General features: G+C 41.5%; 1 protein-coding gene across 1 annotated transcript; it reads left to right on the top strand.

Annotated features, from left to right (window-relative positions):
- Positions 1 to 2,733: 2,733 nt before the first annotated feature.
- On the top strand, positions 2,734 to 21,442 carry LOC121549017 (probable G-protein coupled receptor 63). Its single transcript, XM_041860786.2, has 2 exons — positions 2,734 to 3,243; positions 19,708 to 21,442. Exon 2 carries the CDS (start codon positions 19,837 to 19,839, stop codon positions 21,097 to 21,099), a length of 1,263 nt encoding a protein of 420 aa, XP_041716720.1. The 5' UTR covers positions 2,734 to 3,243; positions 19,708 to 19,836; the 3' UTR covers positions 21,100 to 21,442.
- The last annotated feature ends 303 nt before the right edge of the window (positions 21,443 to 21,745 follow it).

Here is a 21,745-nt window from a genome sequence, read left to right as displayed (position 1 = left end):
TGGAAGACCCAGAGTTACCTCTGCTTTAGAGGATAAGTTCATTAGAGTTACAAGCCTCAGAAATTGCAGTCCAAATAAATGCTTCACAGAGTTCAAGTAATAATAATAATAATATGCCATTTAGCAGACACTTTTATCCAAAGCAACTTACAGTCATGTGTGCATACATTTTTACGTATGGGTGGTCCCGGGGATCGAACCTACTACCCTGGCGTTACAAGCGCCATGCTCTACCAATTGAGCTACAGACACATCTCAACATCAACTTTTCAGAGGAGACTGTGTGAATAAGGCCTTCATGGTCGAATTGCTGCAAAGAAACCACTACTAAAGGACACCAATAATAAGAAGAGACTTGCTTGGGCCAAGAAACACGAGCAATGGACATTAGAAACGGTGGAAACGTGTCCTTTGGTCTGGAGTCCAAATGTGAGATTTTTGGTTCCAACCGCCGTGTCTTTGTGAGACGTGGTGTGGGTGAACGGATGATCTCTGCATGTGTATTTCCCACCGTAAAGCACGGAGGAGGATGTGTTATGGTGTGGGGGTGCTTTGCTGGTGATACTGTCTGTGATTTATTTCGAATTCAAGGCACACTTAACCAGCATGGCTAACACAGCTTTCTGCAGTGATACGCCATCCCATCTGGTTTGGGCTTAGTGGGACTATCATTTGTTTTTCAACAGGACAATGACCCAACACACTTCCAGGCTGTGTAATGTCTAATTTACCAAGAAGGAGAGTGATGGAGTGCTGCATCAGATGACCTGGCCTCCACAATCCCCCGACCTCAACCAAATTGAGATGGTTTGGGATGAGTCAGACCGCAGAGTGAAGGAAAAGCAGCCAACGAGTGCTCAGCATATGTGGGAACTCCTTCAAGACTGTTGGAAAAGCATTCCAGGTGAAGCTGGTTGATAGAATGCTAAGAGTGTGCAAAGCTGTCATCAAGGCAAAGGGTGGCTATTTGAAGAATCTCGAATATAAAATATATTTTGATTTGTTTAACACCTGTTTTGGTTACTACATGATTCCATATGTGTTATTTCATAGTTTTGATGTCTTCACTATTATTCTACAATGTAGATAATAGTAAAAATAAAGAAAAAGTAGGTGTTCTAAAACTTTTGACCGGTAGTGTACATAAATAACAATAACCCAGCAAAAGAGTAAAAAGCAACACACTGCTGGGTCAAAATAACCACATTTTTGGGTAAATCAAACATCCCAACTTTGGTTATTCTCGCAACCCAACTGGCTGCGTCAAAGTATCCCAGTGTGTGTTCTGTCCAATATTTACCCAGTGCTGAGTTACAAAATAACCGAAATTGGGTTGTTTTTAACCCAGTATGTTTTTGAGTGTACAGTGCATTCGGAAAGTATTCAGACCCCTTTACCTTTTCCACATTTTGTTACATTACAGCCTTATTCTAAAATCAATCTACTCACAATACCCCATAATGACAGTACACAGAGCTATTAGTTCTGGGGGGAAAATCTATACAGTTACATATCGCAATATTTTTTGGGGAAGAGATATCAATATATCGATATTTGGCTCCAAGTATCGATCTATACAGGTAGCATTAGCTAGCACCTGTCGGCTGTAGCTGCGCCAAAACTCAATTTCCCAGCCCAGAGCTATGGATGCAAGGACTGACCATCCATGATATCAAAATTATAGTTTTAACCATTTTATACAGTGTTTACATTTACATTGTTTACAAACATTGAAGTAAAACAAGCTTATATTTTGGGTTCTGATGGGGTATGACAGTTGAACTAAGCTCAAATCAAATTGTATTTGTCACATACACGTGTTTAGCAGATGTTAATGCGGGTGTAGCGAAATGCTTGTGCTTCTAGCTCCGACAGTGCAGTAATATCTAACAATTTCTCAACATATACCCAATACACACAAAACTAGTGAGGAATGGGATTTAAGAATATATACATATATGGACAAGCAATGACAGAGCAGCCTGGACTAAGATACAGTAGAATATTATAGAATAGAATGCAGTATATACATATGGGATGAGTAGTACAAGATATGTAAACATTATTAAAGTGACTAGTGTTCCATTTCTTAAAGTGGCCAGTGATTTTCATGAGGCATTTATAAGTTATTTTCTTCAAGAATCAATGGCTATATATCATTAATTTATAAGTCCAAAAATGGCTGTAGCAACTAAGGATTCCAGCTTTTATGTATTTTATGGCAAGAAGGAAAGAAGGGTATGCAGGCTATCTTTTACATGCACAAAATGTGTAATATTAGTCTTTCCAAAGCTTTCTTATGAGCGTGCAGTTGTCATTATTAGTGGAACATCTAATGACCAAACCCTACGCTGAATGGAACCTTGTAATATTTTATTTCTCTCTGTTTGATGATGATGATGATGATGATTGTATACAATGTAACAATACAACTGTAGCTCAGTTGGTAGAGCATGGCGCTTGCAACGCCAGGGTTGTGGGTTCGTTTCCCACGGGGGGCCAGTATGAAAATTTACGCACTCACTAACTGTAAATTGCTCTGTATAAGAGCGTCTGCTAAATGACAAAAAAATAAAAAATGCACGTGCCCTGTAGGCCTAGTCTTTCAACCAAAACGTTACGCCTCTTTATGGCGATTTGTCCATTTCAATTGGAGCTCTAGATAATGGGTGTGTCCTATCAGAGGACCTTACCCGATCTGTCCATACTATTGGATGATGGGACTGTCAGTTAACCAGTATACCGACAGTTATCGTAGTTCGTAACAGATATTGAATATTATACCTTGGACCCCGAATAGTGGAAGACAAAATTATAATTCTCAGAATAACAGAAAGATGAGGGTAGGAAAGAAAATGAAATTACTGACAATCAAATTGTTTAATGCCTCCTTGAGTCATGATTTTGTCTTGTAAACCAATCCAGAGGTTTTTTCTTTTGTCGGAAAACCCATTCCCTCAAAACAAAGACGGAATGATACGCGGAACTACATTTTACTTACCGCATTTGTTGAATTGTGTAGGTGGCATTGGCCATTTTTCACCCTGTAAATAATGTTATTTGATTAGATTTATTAATTCGCGTGCAATGAGAGATTAATACCGTATATCTAGTTGTGACTTCGAGGAATTACAAAAATCATCTGGACAGCGAATTGGATCAACTGAAAGACTGAAAAGAGCAGCGAGGAATTGTCTGTCTACTAAAACCCTACGATCTCAACCTGACTTTGTAAGGAAAAAGGTAATTTCAATTGAGGATTCTGCTGTATAGAGAAATAAATAAAAAACAACAAACAATAATACACCCTGAAAAGTGGTTTCAATTAATCCAATGTAAACACATTTTCAAACAATTCTGCTTGTTTGATTAAACTAATCTTAGGTTCATTTGATCTTACATTTAATTCCACAGTATCATAATAAGGTTATCAAAAATATAAAAATAAATAGGCCTACACTCAAAACAATGCTGGGTTAAAAACAACCCAATTTGGGTTATTTGTTAACCCAGTGCTTGTTAAATATTGGACAGAACACGCGCTGAGTTATTTTGATCCCACCAGTTTGATTATTTTTGAATTAATTTGTAAGTAAAGAGACTTGGGGCTTGTAGGGACAGCCCAGGGCTTAATTTAACTATCAATTTGATTTCACTTTCATGCTGGGTCTTTTTTTATGTAATCCATAGGTTATTTTCAGGAGGCCCGGTTTATTAGGGGCGTGGCTTCCAGATAGTTATTCTTGGCCACATGTGAGAGTAAATGTCATTCATGTTGATCATGTTAAGTTTGTACACTGCACATTTAAACTTTCCTTGATTATTTTTTCACATTAGATATTCAAATATAAAATGTATAACATTATTATATACATATTCTAACAGTGGTAACTATCCCAACATTGGGATATACACTCAGTGGCCAGTTTATTAAGTACACTAACCCATTCACGAAAATGGTTCGCCCTTACAGACAGTGAGTCACGTGGTGACCTAAGTGACTTTGAGCGTGGTATGATTGTCGGTGCCAAGTGTTGCGGTTCCAGTATTTCAGAAACTGCCGGCCTCCTGGGCTTTTCACGCACGACAGTGTCTAGGGTTTACCGAGAATGGTGCGACAAACATAAAACATCCATTCAGCGGCAGTCCTGTGGGCGAAAACAGCTCTTTGATGAGAGGTCGAAGGAGAATGGCAAGAATCGTGCAAGCTAACAGGCGGGCCACAAACAGGCAAATAACGGTCCTTGTCCGGGATGGGCTATTGCAGCAGACAACCACACCGTGTTCCACTCCTATCAGCTAGAAATAAGAAGAATCGGCTCCAGTGGGCACGCGATCACGAACACTGGACAATTGAGGAATGGAAAAACATTGCCTGTTCCGACGAATCCCGGTTCCTGTTACGTCATGCTGATGGCAGAGTCAGCGTAAGCAGCATCAATGCTAATGGGCAGGTTCTGGAGCAGAAAACATTATGTTTCGTTGTTGTTGTTGTTGTTTTACATGTATTCATATTGAAAATTGATACCTGGTAGGGGTTGGGGGAGTAGAGGGTAAAGTGTTTACTTTTCTTCAGCCCCGTTCCTCAGCTTTAATTGGTAGGGCTGCTGTGCTTCAAAAATGATGGATTGGGATTCTAAAGTTTTAGTTTATTTGTGTGTACCTTATTTGTTTTTTTATCTTTTGCATGACTTCATTTTGTAGCTGACATTAATATCTTTAAATAAACATTTAGTATTTTATCTACAATTTGTCATGATTGGCCATATGTCATTTTAAGAATTTCATAGGCTGTGTAGTAACGTTGTAACATTCATTGATTGTTATTGGTAGAAATATTGGTACTTTTAGAAGTTTAACAGATTATGTAATAGAGAAAAGGTAGAAAAAATATAACCCAGCAATAAAGTAAGAAATAACCCATTGCTGGGTCAAAAATACATAAATAACAATAACCCAGCAAAAGAGTAAAAAGCAATCCACTGCTGGGTCAAAATAACCACATTTTTGGGTAAATCAAACATCCCAACATGGGTTATTCCTGCAATGTTTTTAACCCAGTATTTTTTTTGAGTGTACAGTGCATTCGGAAAGTATTCAGCCCCCTTTACTTTTTCCACATTTTGTTACGTTACAGCCTTATTCTAAAATGGATTAAATTAAAACATTTCCTCATCAATCTACACACAGTACCCCATAATGACAAAGCGAAAACAGGTTTTTAGATCTTTTAGCAAATGTATTAAAAATAAGAACAGATACCTTATTACCATAAGTATTCAGACCATTTGCTATGAGACTCGAAATTGAGCTCAGGTGCATCCTGTTTCCATTGATCATCCTTGAGATGTTTCTTGAACTTTATGGAGTCTACCTGTGGTAAATTCAATAGATTGGACAGGATTTGGAAAGGCATACACCTGTCTATATAAGGTCCCACAGTTAACGGTGCATGTCAGAGCAAAAACCAAGCCATGAGGTCGAAGGTATAGAGCACCGAGACAGGATTGTATCGAGGCACAGATCTGGGGAAGGGTACCAAAACATTTCTGCAGCATTGAAGGTCCCCAAGAATACAGTGGCCTCTATCATTCTTAAATAGAAGAATATTGGAACCACCAAGACTCTTCCTAGAGCTGGCCGCCTGGCCAAACTGAGCAATCAGGGGAGAAGGGCCTTGGTCAGGGAGGTGACCACTCTGAAAGAGCTCCAGAGTTCCTCTGTGGAGATGGGAGAACCTTCCAAAAGGACAACCATCTCTGCAGCACGCCACCAATCAGGCCTTTATGGTAGAGTGGCCAGACGGAATCCACTCCTCAGTAAAAGGCACATGACAGCCCGCTTGGAGTTTGCCAAAAGGCACCTAAAGGACTCTCAGACCATGAGAAACAAGATTCTCTGGTCTGATGAAACCAAGATTGAACTCTTTGGCCTGAATGCCAAGCATCACGTCTGGAGGAAACCAGGCACCGCTCATCACCTGGCCAATACCATCCCTACGGTGAAGCATGGTGGTGGCAGCATCATGCTGTGGGGATGTTTTTCAGCGGTAGGGACTGGGAGACTATTCAAGATCGAGGGAAAGATGAACGGAGCCAAGTACAGAGAGATCCTCAGGACCTCAGACTGGGGGCGAAGGTTCACCTTCCAATAGGACAGCGACCCTAAGCACACAGCCAAGACAACGCAGGAGTGGCTTCGGGACATGTCTCTGAATGTCCTTGAGTGGCCCAGCCAGAGTCCGGACTTGAACCCGATCGAACATCTCTGGAGAGACGTGAAAATAGCTGTGCAGCGACGCTCCCCATCCAACCTGACAGAGCTTGAGAGGATCTGCAGAGAAGAATATGAGAAACTCCCTAAAGACAGGTGTGCCAAGCTTGTAGAGTCATATCCAAGAAGACTCGGCTGTAATCGCTGCCAAAGGTGCATCAACAAAGTACTAAGTAAAGGGTCTGAAAACGTATGTACATTTTATATTTCTGGGTTTTAAAAAATATATAAATTCGCAAAAATGTCTAAACCTGTTTTTGCTTTGTCATTATGGGGTATTGAGTGTAGAATGATCCATTTTAGAATAAGGCTGTAACGTAACAAAATGTGGAAAAAATACACACAAAAATGCTGGGTCAATAATGACCCAATTTATAGTACATACCCGGGTCACTATAGTACATACCCAGCACTGGGTTATTTTGACCCAGCACTGTAGGGTTACGTGAAGGGCTGTCCCCGATTTTATTTATTTATTGGTCGACCAAAAGTCGTTTGGTCGAAATGTTTAAACGTGTATTTTTCCATATATAGACACACCCTATGTGTTTTAATAAATTTGACATGTTTAAACGTGTATTTTTCCATATATAGACACACCCTATGTGTTTTAATAAATTTGACAATACGCATTGAGCTTGTCAGATTCTTTAAGCTTACAGTTTGATGAAATAAGACAAATGCCTCAAGAGGACGCCAAGATCTTGATTACCAGAAGAAAAAAACCTGACCCAACTGTTCTCCTTCTGCTGGCTTTTGCAGATTCTGCCATTACTCTCCTGAAGTTGCCGGTAATAGGCTATATGAGGAGTCTGCAACATTTCTCATGTTGAATGGCAATTTTTCTTACCATTTCTACCGATGTGCATGCCAGTTATGGTTTTCATATTTTAAAAAATGTATAATAACGTCTTCATATCTCAAAATCATTGTCATGTGATTAATCAAAATTCTACCCAAATCTAAATGAAAATGATACAAACTAAAAAGTAACTTCTATTGCCATTGCCAACTATGTAAAAATAGCCTACATAAAACCAATAAATAAAAACACTGCAGCCTGCAGGTACAAAATAACCTGATAAAAATAAATGTCCTATAAATCACATTGGCTACACATGGCCTGTCTGCAACGAACTTGAAACATTATATCAACTATTAACTTGGGTCCGGCCCGAAGCATGCGCTAGCGAACTTGCAACATTGTATAAAATATTCTGGGCCCTCAGAGTTTCCCCAGTGAGCTCGTGAGACACAGCTGTAGGCTATTTGCACAAGGGATAAGAAGCAGTGCTTGACTTGGGCAGGAGCTCAACGGAGCTGAGTACCGGCACCTCAAATGTTCTACTGCTTGAGCTCCCGTTCTTCTTATAGAATATTAGCTCAAAAGTATTGTGGAGCTCCTGCACCTAAATATAAACAGTACCAGCACCCAAAATGAGTACCGGAACCTATTTCAGTCCAAGTCAAGCACTGATAAGTAATCAGGTAGGCCTATTTTATTATGTTTCCACTGGATCAGAGCATGACATTTTCCCTTTCACACTGTGTGGTTATTGAAAGGGAGAGATCTGGAAAGATTTTTCAAATACATTGAGGAACTATTGTAATTCTCAATGGATGTAAAAACAGACTTTGTTTGCTTGCTGTTTGAGGTGAAGAAAACATTACTTTGAGAAGCTCCACAGGTCATTAGTGGTGGTGCGTTAAACCAATCAGAAATACTATCAGATCCCCAAATGGGCACATTTATGTCTACATTTGTGCGCAGGCCAGGTAGGCTATAGGCCTACTTCTATGCATGCCTGTCCTTACTCAATATTGACAGGAGCGCTCCAAACAAAAGACAATGACTAAATTGACAAAACACGTAAATAGAATGAAATAAACCAAAACTTGTTTCTCACAAGTGTACAGTGGCGACCCGTCATTCAGGGCAGGTGGGTTGCCAGTTTTGCATCTTATTTTGTCATTAATAAGTGTCACATATAAGTTTGCAAACAATGTAAAAAACAAAAACAAATCATTGAGTTAATAAAGCCTCCATACAAACATGGTCTCGTTTTTGCCTTCTTGAGTAAGGCAGCTCCAAAATGAAGGTGTTTCAGCCTAGCTCAGTGCTTTCTGTGGTGGTGGGGCAGCCAGCGGAAATACAGAGCGTAGGGGTTGGTAATGTTCTCTAGTTGCACCGTTCAGTGTTCTGTCACTCATGGGAACACTGCTTCACTGCCAGATCTAAGGGTAGAGCACGAAAATTCAAGCCCCTTGGGTGCTGCCATAGAGTTACATTAGAAGTGCCCATCCAATAAGGCTCAAGGTCATTAGCCACAGATAAAATGACGTCAAATCACGTTATATCTACAGTAGCTTTGATTGGACTGATCATGTCAACATTGTACCCCGAGAGTCAGAACAAAGGGTTTGGGGTCTCTTGTACTTTTGGTCGCATGGTGGAGATATTCAGCCATATTGGTTCCAGCCTGGGAATTAGAGAATATGATAAATTTTATTTTACTTATTTATTTAACTAGGCAAGTCAGTTAAGAACAAATTCTTATTTACAATGACGGCCTACACAGGCCAAACCCGGACGACGCTGGGCCAATTGTGCGCCGCCCTATGGGACTCCCAATCACGGCCGGTTGTGATACGGCCTGGAATTGAACCAGGGGGTCTGTAGTGACGCCTCAAGCACTGAGATGCAGTGCCTTAGACCACTGTGCCACTTATAAAATGTTGAACAATAATCAAGACTCATCACACTCTTGCGTACGCACACACACACACACACACACACACACACACAGTCTATTGCTGTGTGCAGGACGTTAATCTGCATTGAGTTGAGTCCAGCCACTTTGTGCGTGGTTTACAGCAGGGGAGGGAAGAGTACTCAAATAGCCTACTCAAGTAGAAGTACTGTTACTTCAATGACATTTTACTCAAGTAGAAGCAAAATTACTGACTTTGAAAAAGAACCTAAAAAATACAAGTACAGTGAGGGAAAAAAGTATTTGATCCCCTGCTGATTTTGTACGTTTGCCCACTGTCAAAGAAATGATCAATCTATAATTTTAATGATAGGTTTATTTGAACAGTGAGAGACAGAATAACAAACAAAAATTCCAGAAAAACACATGTCAAAAATTGTATAAATTGATTTGCATTTTAATGAGGGAAATAAGTATTTGACCCCTCTGCAAAACATGACTTAGTACTTGGTGGCAAAACCCTTGTTGGCAATCACAGAGGTCAGACGTTTCTTGTAGTTGGCCACCAGGTTTGCACACATCTCAGGAGGGATTTTGTCCCACTCCTCTGCAGATCTTCTCCAAGTCATTAAGGTTTCGAGGCTGACGTTTGGCAACTCGAACCTTCAACTCCCTCCACAGATTTTCTATGGGATTAAGGTCTGGAGACTGGCTAGGCCACTCCAGGACCTTTAATGTGCTTCTTCTAGAGCCACTCCTTTGTTGCCTTGACCGTGTGTTTTGGGTCATTGTCATGCTGGAATACCCATTCACGACCCATTTTGAATGCCCTGGCTGAGGAGGTTCTCACCCAAGATTTGACGGTACATGGCCCCGTCCATCGTCCCTTTGATGCGGTGAAGTTGTCCTGTCCCCTTAGCAGAAAAACACCCCCAAAGCATAATGTTTCCACCTCCATGTTTGACGGTGGGGATGGTGTTCTTGGGGTCATAGGCAGCATTCCTCCTCCTCCAAACACAGCGAGTTGAGTTGATGCCAAAGAGCTCCATTTTGGTCTCATCTGACCACAACACTTTCACCCAGTTCTCCTCTGAATCATTCAGATGTTCATTGGCACACTTCAGACGGGCATGTATATGTGCTTTCTTGAGCAGGGGGACCTTGCGGGCACTGCAGGATTTCAGTCCTTCACGGTGTAGTGTGTTACCAATTGTTTTCTTGGTGACTATGGTCCCAGCTGCCTTGAGATCATTGACAAGATCCTCCTGTGTAGTTCTGGGCTGATTCCTCACCGTTCTCATGATCATTGCAACTCCACGAGGTGAAATCTTGCATGGAGCCCCAGGCCGAGGGAGATTGACAGTTATTTTGTGTTTCTTCCATTTGCGAATAATCGCACCAACTGTTGTCACCTTCTCACCAAGCTGCTTGGCGATGGTCTTGTAGCCCATTCCAGCCTTGTGTAGGTCTACAATCTTGTCCCTGACATCCTTGGAGAGCTCTTTGGGTCTTGGCCATGGTGGAGAGTTTGGAATCTGATTGATTGATTGCTTCTGTGGACAGGTGTCTTTTATACAGGTAACAAGCTGAGATTAGGAGCACTCCCTTTAAGTGTGTGCTCCTAATCTCAGCTCGTTACCTGTATAAAAGACACCTGGGAGCCAGAAATCTTTCTGATTGCGAGGGGGTCAAATACTTATTTCCCTCATTAAAATGCAAATCAATTTATAACATTTTTGACATGCGTTTTTCTGGATTTTGTTGTTGTTATTCTGTCTCTCACTGTTCAAATAAACCTACCATTAAAATTATAGACTGATCAGTTCTTTGTCAGTGGGCAAATGTACAAAATCAGCAGGGGATCAAATACTTTTTTCCCTCACTGTACATGGAAAAGCTACTCAATTACAGTAACGGAAGTATTTGTAATAAGTTACTTCCCACCTCTGGTTTACAGTATTACATATTAAATACAGTGCATTTGGAGTATTCAGACCACAAAAATTGATTTAAAAAAAAATATCTCCTCAATCTACACACAATACCCCATAATGACAAAGCAAAAACAGGTTTTTAGACATTTTTGCTAATGTTTTACAAATAAAAAACTGATATTACATTTACATAAGTATTCAGACCCTTTACTCAGTACTTTGTTGAAGCACCTTTGGCAGCGATTACAGCTTCGAGTCTTCTTGGGGATGATGCTACAAGATTGGCACAGCTGTGTTAATGGAGTTTCTCCCATTCTTCTCTGCATATCCTCTCAAGCTGTGTCAGGTTGGATGGGGAGTATTGCTGCACAGCTATTTTCAGGTGTGCTTGGCTGTGTGCTTAGGGTCGTTGTCCTGTTGGAAGGTGAACCTTCGCCCCAGTCTGAGGTCCTGAGCGCTCTTGAGCAGGTTATCATCAAGGATCTCTCTTTACTTTGCTCTGTTCATCTTTCCCTCGATCCTGACTAGTCTCTCAGTTCATGCCGCTGAAAAACATCTCCACAGAATGATGCTGCCACTACCATGCTTCACCGTAGGGATGGTGCCAGGTTTTCTCCAGACGTGACGCTTGTCATTCAGACCAAATAGTTAAATCTTGGTTTCATCAGACCAGAGAATCTTGTTTCTCATGGTCTGAGTCCATGCAGGCTGTCATCTGGCGACTCTACCATAAAGGCCTGATTGGTGGAGTGCTGTAGAGATGGTTGTCCTTCTGGAAGGTTCTCCCATCTCCACAGAGGAACTCTGGAGCTCTGTCAGAGTGACCATCGGGTTCTTGATCACCTCCCTGACCCAAGGACCTTCTCCCCCAATTGCTCAGTTTAGCCGGGCGTCTAGCTCTAGGAAGAGTCTTGGTGTTTCCAAACTTCTTCCTTTTCAGAATGATGGAGGCCACTGTGTTCTTGGGGACCTTCAATGCTGCAGAATGTTTTTGGGACCCTTCCCCAGTTCTGTGCCTCGACACAATCCTGTCTCGGAGCTCTACGGACAATTCCTTTGACCTCATGGCTTGGTCTTTGCTCTGACATGCACTGTCAACTGTGGGACATTATATAGACAGGTGTGTGACTTTCCAAATCATGTCCAATCAATTGAATTTACCACAGGTGAACTCCAATCAAGTTGTAGAAACATCTCAAGGATGATCAATGGAAACAGGATGCACCTCAGCTCAATTTCTAATCTCATAGAAAAGGGTTTGAATACTTGTGTAAATAAGGTATTTCTGTTATTTAATTTTAATAAATGTGCGTTCATTTTAGAATAAGGCGTTAACGTCACAAAATGTGGAAAAGGTCAAGGGGTCTGAATACTTTCCGAATGCACTATAGTATTCAATATTCCACATGTATACTTAGGCTACATTATGACCTTCGTACCTCATCAATGCTTGGGTGGGCAGTCTTCTTTCGAACTCGTTACACTGGTGGTGAGAGAAACACTCTCAGGACCATGTCTTCTTTAGTATCTGGGGGACAAAGACATAACAAGGTTTTAGGGGAGAGTCAAAATGGATGAACGTGGATGAACATTTTAGAAACTACTTTCATTTCAATATGTAACTACCTGCATTCGGTATACTGGTGGTGGGATAAGCACTCTCAGGGCCATGCAGCCTCTAGTATTTTGGCAGTGGGGGACAAAGACATAACGTTAACACAGATTAAGTGGAGAGTCAAAATGGTAAACCTAAACTTGAATTAACAATTGAGACACTCCTTTCATTGCAATATAACATTAAACTGTTTGCATCCAGACTGAGACTAGCTTGCCAGCTAGCTAGCTAACTCAGAAACAATTAGGCAAAAAAAACATACACTAACTGAATCACCATAAAAGCATGAGTTATAAGCTTGTCAACCATGTTAAATTAACTCAGAGACAGGGAATAGGGCTAGCTAGCTTAGTAAAATATATAGCTACAGTAGCTAGCTAGGCTAAGTTATCTAGCTAGCTACCTGACGTGAAACAAAGCACCACCACACAGTAACATTAACGTTAGGTTTACAGAAGACAAGCTTTCTACAGGCACTGACATAGCTAGCTAGCAATTGTTAGCTAAGTAGCTAGCTAATGCTCAAGCTAGCATGCATGGGGTTGTTTGCTAGCTAGCCTGCTAGCTAAGATTATCTAAAATTGTCATTGACTGAGATTATATGTAATTATGATAGCTAGGTCATTTATACCTGAATGAATAATTAGTTAGCTAGCTTTTTACTCACCTTTTTTGGTCAACCACAACGCCTTGCCCATTTGTCCAGGGTTGCCAGGTCAGGCTACATTTCTAGCCCAATGACTACTCAAAACCTGCACAAGGCCTGAAAACTAGCCCAAATTGTTTTTTTTCGCAACAAGAGAGGAGTTGCCACATTTAGCCAATAAACCCTTTTTCCATAACGTTATTGAGCGAATTAAGAAGGAATCTCGATTTAACTTCTAATGATTTAAGAAGCAAAACTCGGTTTTCCATCTAAATTATTATTATTGCGAGCTAATGTGACTAAAGGAATTTGAATATTTCGCAAGAGAAAAGATAATTCGCCCTTATTAAACTTCAAAAAACAAATGTTAGGCAATTTTCTGGCAATTGTGCCGTTATGTGCCAGATGTTAAGACTACAAACCATTATAAATGGCCTATTTGCGAGATTGATTTGTAATTTCAATAGGCATTGTCTAGGCCTACTGACGAAAATCTGGGTTTATGATTGTAATTAAACTCTGCCATGGTTTGGTTAGCTAGATGCAGGTAACTTATATATGCTAGACCCTGATATGCCTACATCTAATTTCAGATAGTGTACAGTAGCCTAGGCAAGATGAACGATTTAGCAGCTTGCTTAGTTCAAATTGACAGAGTAATTTATTCAACATGAACAGCAAGGCGATTTCTAGGTAAGAAGTGTTTTTTTTTTTTTTACCTGTAGCCTAATCTGACTGATTGTTACCTTGATCACAATTGATAACTTCTACACAAGTGGCACAAATTGATTTGAAATTACTCCCGTGATATAATTTCAACATATTTATTGTATAAAAGGGTAGACCCAGTATTAACAACCCAACCATGCTATTTTTAAAGAAAACAACCCAACTAAGTGACCCAATGCCTGCAACCCAGTAGTTGGGTCATCCAAACAACCCAGCATTTTTTAGAGTGTAGGCTATGAAATGATATAGCCTCACAATAAATAATTTCCTGTGATGAGATATTCTTTTAAATAGGCCAGCACATCATATTTGAAATTGACAGCTGTAATGGCTGACTGTAGGCTATAATTTTAGTTTAATCACTAGTAACTCATTTCAACGCCTCTTACGATGTTAAACTGGACTACTACAGAGCTGCCAACTCTCACACATTGGAGATTTTTCTTGAAGGTTGGGTGATTTTGAGAAATTAATTGTTAGACCGAGTGTCGCAGTGGTCTAAGGCACTGCATCGCAGTGCTAGCTGTGCCACTAGAGATCCTGGTTCGAATCCAGGCTCTGTCGTAGCCGGCCGCGACCAGGAGACCCATGGGGCGGCGCACAATTGGTCCAGGGTAGGGGAGGGAATGGCCGGCAGGGATGTAGCTCAGTTGGTAGAGCATGGCGTTTGCAACGCCAGGGTTGTGGGTTCGATTCCCACGGGGGGCCAGTATAAAGAATTATGTATGGACTCACTAACTGTAAGTCGCTCTGGATAAGAGCGTCTGCTAAATGACTAAAATGTATTTATAAAAACTAAAATTTCAAACACCCAGCACTTGGGAAACATAGATCAGGGGTGGCCAACCCTCCTGGAGAGCAAGTGTGATTTTTGTTCCAGCCCTATTTTAAAGAGATGGTTCACCCAAATTACAAAATATATAATGTTTGTGTCCTTACCTTGAAAGCAATCTATGGACAAGGAGACTGCAATCTATGATTTGGTTACCTACTGCCATCAACCATTAATATTAGTATTTCCTGTGCAGAGCTTTGGTGTAGTGGTAACACTCCCCGGCACTTTCTACCTGACAACAGGGATCAATCCCTGCTTCCAACCTCCCCACTGTTTCTCCCATTTGCTGTCTCCCCATCTAATTTCATTACTGTCTGAATAAAGTGTCAAACCACCCAAATAAATATGTAAAATAAAAATTAGCATATTTAAGATTTAATCTCCACCAAAATCTCAATTTTTAGTGTTAATTGAATGTTCAAAGCGTTCTGAATACACCTGACCTGTGGTTTTTTCACCCTGGTCACAGGCTTAAGCCATGTCAAATACGTAGAATTGCAGGAAATGAGCTTTAAAACAGTAACATTTTCAGACCCCATCTAGGCAAAACTTTACTCCAAGCTTTCTTCAAAAGTCGGCAGCCCTGCTATAATTATTTGTAACTTTGCTACTCTAAGAATTACTCAGCTTTATTATGTTTTATTTCACCTTTTGATAACTGAATAATATTATCCAGCTCAGTAACAAATGTGTAATTACAATTCCAACACTCAATTTGAGAAACACAATTTCCATTGTTGACTGTATGGTAGCCTTTTCAACTCAGCAGCATCGCTTACAGCATCTCTCCCATAGTCTCAGGCTAGTTACTGGGGCAAATAATAATCTAAGGCTAAACGGACCATATGATACATCAACTAAATAATTCAAAATAGTATGACACATACCTAGTTTATTTGTAGTGGTTATTGAAAGGCTCAAAAGCTTTTTGAAAGAGATACAAAGCAACCAGATAGAAATACTGGCTGTATGCAGGTCCCTGTTGCTAGGTTCCACAACTACTCAACATGCAGTGTTATCATTGACTCGCAAGGTACCAGGCAGATCCTTTTTAGCAGTTACTATGGTTTCTGTGGATATATGTACTTGATATGGAAAACATGTTCCTCTAATCTTTTTCTAGCTCTTCCATCATGTTTTAAATGACTGTATTATGCTGAATATCTGAATAGGGACTGCATGGACGAATAGTGTCCTAACCACCCTAATTCATGTTTATGTTCTAATTAAAAGTGGTAGGTTAAAATGGTGCTTTTATGGGTCATCTTTGTGTATTGCTGCAAATGACTTTTGAGTCATTCTGTATGAAAAGGGAACAGATACTGTAGGCCATGATGTTCCCTTTCATTTAGCACAAATAATTGTCTTTTGGATAACTGTAAAACCCTGTAATGAGGGAATTGACCATATACTTAATTTCCCTCCCTATTTAATTTGCATCAGGAATTATGTAGAAATTAGAATACAAGACTGCTACAAAGTGCAGAATTGGTGCGACTGTATCTATCAACAGTGTCTGCCATAGCATCCTCATGAGAGGAGAGGGCAGAGCTTTAAGATCAGTCAGTGAGTTGTCAGGAGGCAAACCTAGATTTCAGTCTGAGGCTTGTTTGCACACATCCATACACATCCTTTTGGTCTTAATCATAATCTAGCCGTGCGTATTCTAACCCTGTTGTCAAGGTAAGAGGAGGAACACACAATGCACCAGTCAGTGTATTATCGCCTAATAATACACTTGTTCCTGTTCTATTATGGTAGCCTGTTTATCTAATTAATACAACATTTTACTCTCTATTTTGCTCTGGTGGCATAATTATAGTTCTGCAGCATGGTAAGTGGATAGAATTTTCCTCAAGGTTTCAGACTAGCAACAGCCATTACACAATCATATCCTCCCGGCAGTGTACAGAACATTTTGAAAAAATAAAAGTTGAATTTACATTTTTACTGACAGTTATTTAATAGGCTTTGAATCCCCTGTATCGCTTTGTCTGTTCAACCCACATGGAATGACTAAAAATAGAAATGTGAGAGGAGAGCATATTTGAAAGTGCTGCAGAAATCGGAGAAAATCACGCTCATGGATAAGACTGCTTATAGTCTGCCGCTTTTAACACCGCTAGTCCTATTCTCCCAGAGGACAAGCGGGTCCAACATTTTCTGTTTGACGTTTGCCATGGAGCCATTGTAAATTATACCAGCCAGTCTAAAATAACAGTATCCAATGTTTATATTAGCGATAAGCCTTTTTATTGCAGTCTTAAGTTGTCCCCAGAAAAACATTGACTTGTTCAGTGACATGGTCTGAGAAATCTCTCCCTGGAACGGTTAAAATAATTCATGAAATTGCTTTTTTGGCAGTAGAGAGCATTGGTAAGCCAGTTGTGTTGGCATGCTTATAATAGTGTAGTAACTGGGCTTACATGGTAATAGCCAGACTGCAAGGGCATACTGCTTTTCCGTAAGTTCTGGATATAAACCATGTGACAGACAAAGTACCAACAAATAGTCTTAGCCTTATCTCAGGCTCGTGCAGTGGAGGAGATCTTCGTGGGCTATACTCAGCCTTGTCTCAGGGTAGTAGGTTGGTGGTCTGTTGATATCCCTCTGGTGGTGTGGGGGCTGTGCTTTGGCAAAGTGGGTGGGGTTATATCCTGCCTGGTTGGCCCTGTCCGGGGGTATCGTCGGACAGGGCCACAGTGTCTCCCGACCACCCCCCGTCTCAGCTTCTAGTATCTATGCTGCAATAGTCTATGTGCCGGGGGGCTAGGGTCAGTCTGTTATATCTGGTGTTATTCTCCTGTCTTATCCTGTGTCCTGTGTGAATTGAAGTATGCTCCCTCTAATTCTCACTCTCTCCCGGAGGACCTGAGCCTTAGGACCATGCCTCAGGACTACCTGGCCTGATGACTCCTTGCTGTCCCCAGTCCACCTGGTCGTGCTGCTGCTCCAGTTTCAACTCTTCTGCCTGCGGCTATGGAACCCTGACCTGTTCACCAGACGTGCTACCTTGTCCCAGACCTGCTGTTTTCAACTCTCTTTCTCTACCGCACCTGCTATTTCAACCTCTAAATGCCCGGCTATGAAGTGACATTTACTCCTGATGTACTGACCTGTTGCAACCTCTACAACCACTGTGATTATTATTTGACCCTGCTGGTCATCTATGAACGTTTGAAAATCTGGCCTTAATGGTCATGTACTGTTATAATCTCCACCCGGCACAGCCAGAAGGGGACTGGCCACCCCTCAGAGCCTGGTTCCTCTCTAGGTTTCTTCCTAGGTTTCTGCCTTTCTAGGGAGTTTTTCCTAGCCACCGTGCTTCTACATCTGCGTTGCTTGCTGTTTGGGGTTTTAGGCTGGGTTTCTGTATAGCTCTTTGTGACATCTGCTGATGTAAAAAGGGCTTTATAAATAAATGTGATTGATTGATATCTAAATACAGTATGTAAGATAGACATGCTAATCCCTGTAAAACAAACACTTCTTCTGGAAAAGGAACTCACTGATGATAGAGAACAGTGTCGTAAGGGCAGGAAAGATCATTGCCAATCCCGTATGAAGTTGGTAGCTTTTGGCTTTTTTGCTGTCTCCTCTGACTGACTATGCCCCACAAGGACCTTCCCTCCCGTCCAACACTGAATGGATTAGAGGCTTTAGCTTCTCATTCACTGTAACACCAAGGGGATTTGGTGGGAAATGATGTTATCTCAATCTCGGTTGATCTCCTTTCAAAGTGCATAATTAAGGAGACAGTGAATTACTTGCAGATCAATGTGTATATAAACATTTCAGTTTGACAAATGAACTTCGGTAATTTCATTTGATACACAATATTGTCTTTTGAGGAAGGCAACATTTAAAATAAAGAATACCCATTTAACCTCTTAAGGATCGGACCCTTTTTTCAATTTTCGCCTAAAATGACATACCCAAATCTAACTACCTGTAGCTCAGGACCTGAAGCAAGGATATGCATATTCTTGATACCATTTGAAAGGAAACACTTTGAAGTTTGTGGAAATGTGAAATTAATGTAGGAGAATATAACACATTAGATCTGGTAAAAGATAATACAAACAAAAAAAACATATGTTTTTTGTTTTTTTTGTTCCATCATCTTTGAAATGCAAGAGAAAGGCCACAATATAATATTGCAGTTTAGACGCAATTCGGATTTTGGCCACTAGATGGAAGCAGTGTGTGTGCAAAGTTTCAGAATGATCCAGTGAAGCATTGCAATACTGGACTATTTTGTATCAGGTCTGCCCAAATGTGCCGAATTGGTCAATTGATACATTTTCAAGTACATAACTATAGAGAACATACATTTTGTATTACCATATCATTTTTGTAAGTTTACACGCTCCCAGGAATGTCATACATGATGGATCATTAGTTTATACACTAACTTTCACACATCTAGATGGCCGGGCGGGTGGGTCTGGAGCCAGAGACAGCAGGGGTTCAAACTGTAGAACCCAGTTCCTACATTTGAATATAAAAATGGATTTTATCAAACAAAACTATGCTAAATTTTATCTCTGGGACTCTTAGGATAACAATTCAGAGCAAGATTACTGAATGTAAGTACATTATTTACCTTCAGAGGTGAATGTATCAAACCAGTTGCCGTGATAACTGGGATAAGTGTTTCTCCTCAAACAATAGCATGGTATTTTTTCACTGTAATAGCTACTGTAAATTGGACAGTGCAGTTAGATTAGCAAGAATGTAAGCTTTCTGCCAATATAAGACATGTCTATGTCCTGGAATGTTTGCTGTTACTTACAACAGTCATGCTATTCACAATAGCGCACGTTAGCTCAACCGTCCTGTATACGGGACACCGATCTCGTAGAGGTTAAGGTATTATCATCAAGGAAAAACAGACATTTTATGTTCTCTTGCTAATGTCCCCTCTTTCTGTTTTGCCCCCATTTCCCTTTCTGTCTCTCCAGGATCTCTCCTCCATGCTAAGATGCTGGCTTCTTCAGTTGGACTAAGAACAGCATCCGAGGCATCATGTTTGGCAAGAGAAGAGCTCCAGTAACGATGCCTAAACCTGAGCCTGCACCCCCCGTGGAAGAATGGTTTACTCCACTGTCATTCCCCCTGTGGAGTCAAGGGAGACCAAAAACGCCAGCCTCTGCTGCCTCGTCATGGCGGGGCTGTTGAACCTCTCTGACCACCTCCTCCAAGGCCAGCCTGACACGGAAGACATGTCCATGGAAAACAGCTCCTATGGCTCCTCCTTTTCACCTCTGGACCTGGTCACAGTCACGCGAACAGCCGAGGCCCAGGAGAGTGTGCAGGGCGTCAGCATGCCCCTCCAGGTGTTCTTCTGCACGGCCATGGTCTCCATCCTGCTGGTGGCCTTCCTGGGGAACGTGGTGGTGGTCCTGATGGTTTACCAGCGCGCCGCCATGCGATCTGCCATCAACATCCTGTTGGCCAGCCTGGCCTTCGCAGACATGATGCTGGCCGTCCTGAATATGCCCTTTGCCCTGGTTACCGTGGTGACCACACACTGGATCTTCGGGGATGTCTTCTGCAGAGTGTCGGCCATGTTCTTCTGGCTCTTTGTCATAGAGGGCATGGCCATCCTGCTTATAATAAGCATAGATCGGTTCCTGATCATAGTACAGAAACAAGACAAGTTGAGTCCCCACAGAGCCAAAGTGCTCATAGTCATCGCTTGGACTGTCTCCTTCTGTTTCTCTTTCCCACTAGCCATAGGTCACCCATCTCTCCAGATCCCCTCTAGAGCTCCACAGTGTGTGTTCGGCTACACCAGCGAGCCGGGGTACCACGCCTACGTGTTGCTCCTCATGCTGGCCTTCTTCTTCATCCCCTTCATGGTCATGTTGTACACCTTCATGGGGATCCTGAACACCATCCGGCACAACGCCATGCGCATCCACAGCCACCCGGACAGCATCTGTCTGAGTCAGGCCAGCAAGCTGGGCCTCATGAGCCTGCAGAGGCCCTTCGAGATGAACATAGACATGAGCTTCAAGACGCGTGCCTTCACCACCATCCTCATCCTCTTCTCGGTGTTCACCGTGTGCTGGGCGCCCTTCACCGCCTACAGCCTGGTGTCCACCTTCAGCAGCCCCTTCTACCACAAGGCCAACTTCTTTGAAGTCAGCACCTGGTTCCTTTTGTTGTGCTACCTCAAGTCGGCCCTCAACCCTCTCATTTACTACTGGCGGATCAAGAAGTTCCGCGAAGCCTGCCTTGACCTGATGCCCAAGTATTTCAAGTTTCTTCCTCAGCTGCCAGGCCACACGAAGCGACGTATCCGACCCAGCGCTGTGTACGTGTGTGGGGAGCATCGCTCTGTGGTCTAATAACACTGGAATGACTTGGAGGACACTGACTTCACTGCCATGTAGGTTTTGTTTGACCATTTATCCAATTTGTTCTCGCCAGTCAAATGAATGAGTTGTGATTGCGGTTTCGACAGTATATTTTAGCTGTGTAGAATTTGTTTACAAAGCATGTAAATTAACTGCTTCAGTGGTTTTGAATATGGTCACAAGGCCGCCAGGATTACATTTTGTCATTGATATTTCTATGTAATTGTGTTGTGCCCTATTAATTGGTCTATACCAGTCAGAATGCTGCTACATCTGATGAAAATGTGCAATTTCAGTGTACTGTACTTGAATCTAATAAAAAATGTAGACATTTCTTACCTTGTTAATACAGTCTTTGGTTTGGTTTACTTCTTTATATCTCATGTTAGATTTCATGGACGTTTTCTGCAATTATACAAATGTCATAAAGGCAAAGAAATGTCTAAAATGTTTGCCTAAGCAACCCACTCAGAGCTTCATAGAAAAATGGTTAAACAAATGTAAATTGCTATTTGTTTATATGTTTGTCTCAACATGGCCTTGAATCCGGCAGGTAGCTTAGTGGTTAAGAGCGTTGTGCCAGTAACCGAAAGGTCGCAGGTTCTAATCCCCGAGCCCACTAGGTGAAAAATCTGTC

The sequence above is a fragment of the Coregonus clupeaformis genome, chromosome 33 (genome assembly GCF_020615455.1).
Source record: "Coregonus clupeaformis isolate EN_2021a chromosome 33, ASM2061545v1, whole genome shotgun sequence".
Taxonomy (NCBI): domain Eukaryota; kingdom Metazoa; phylum Chordata; class Actinopteri; order Salmoniformes; family Salmonidae; genus Coregonus; species Coregonus clupeaformis.
The sequence above is the reverse complement of the archived record's forward strand: the minus strand, read 5'-3'. Positions and strand labels throughout refer to the sequence as shown.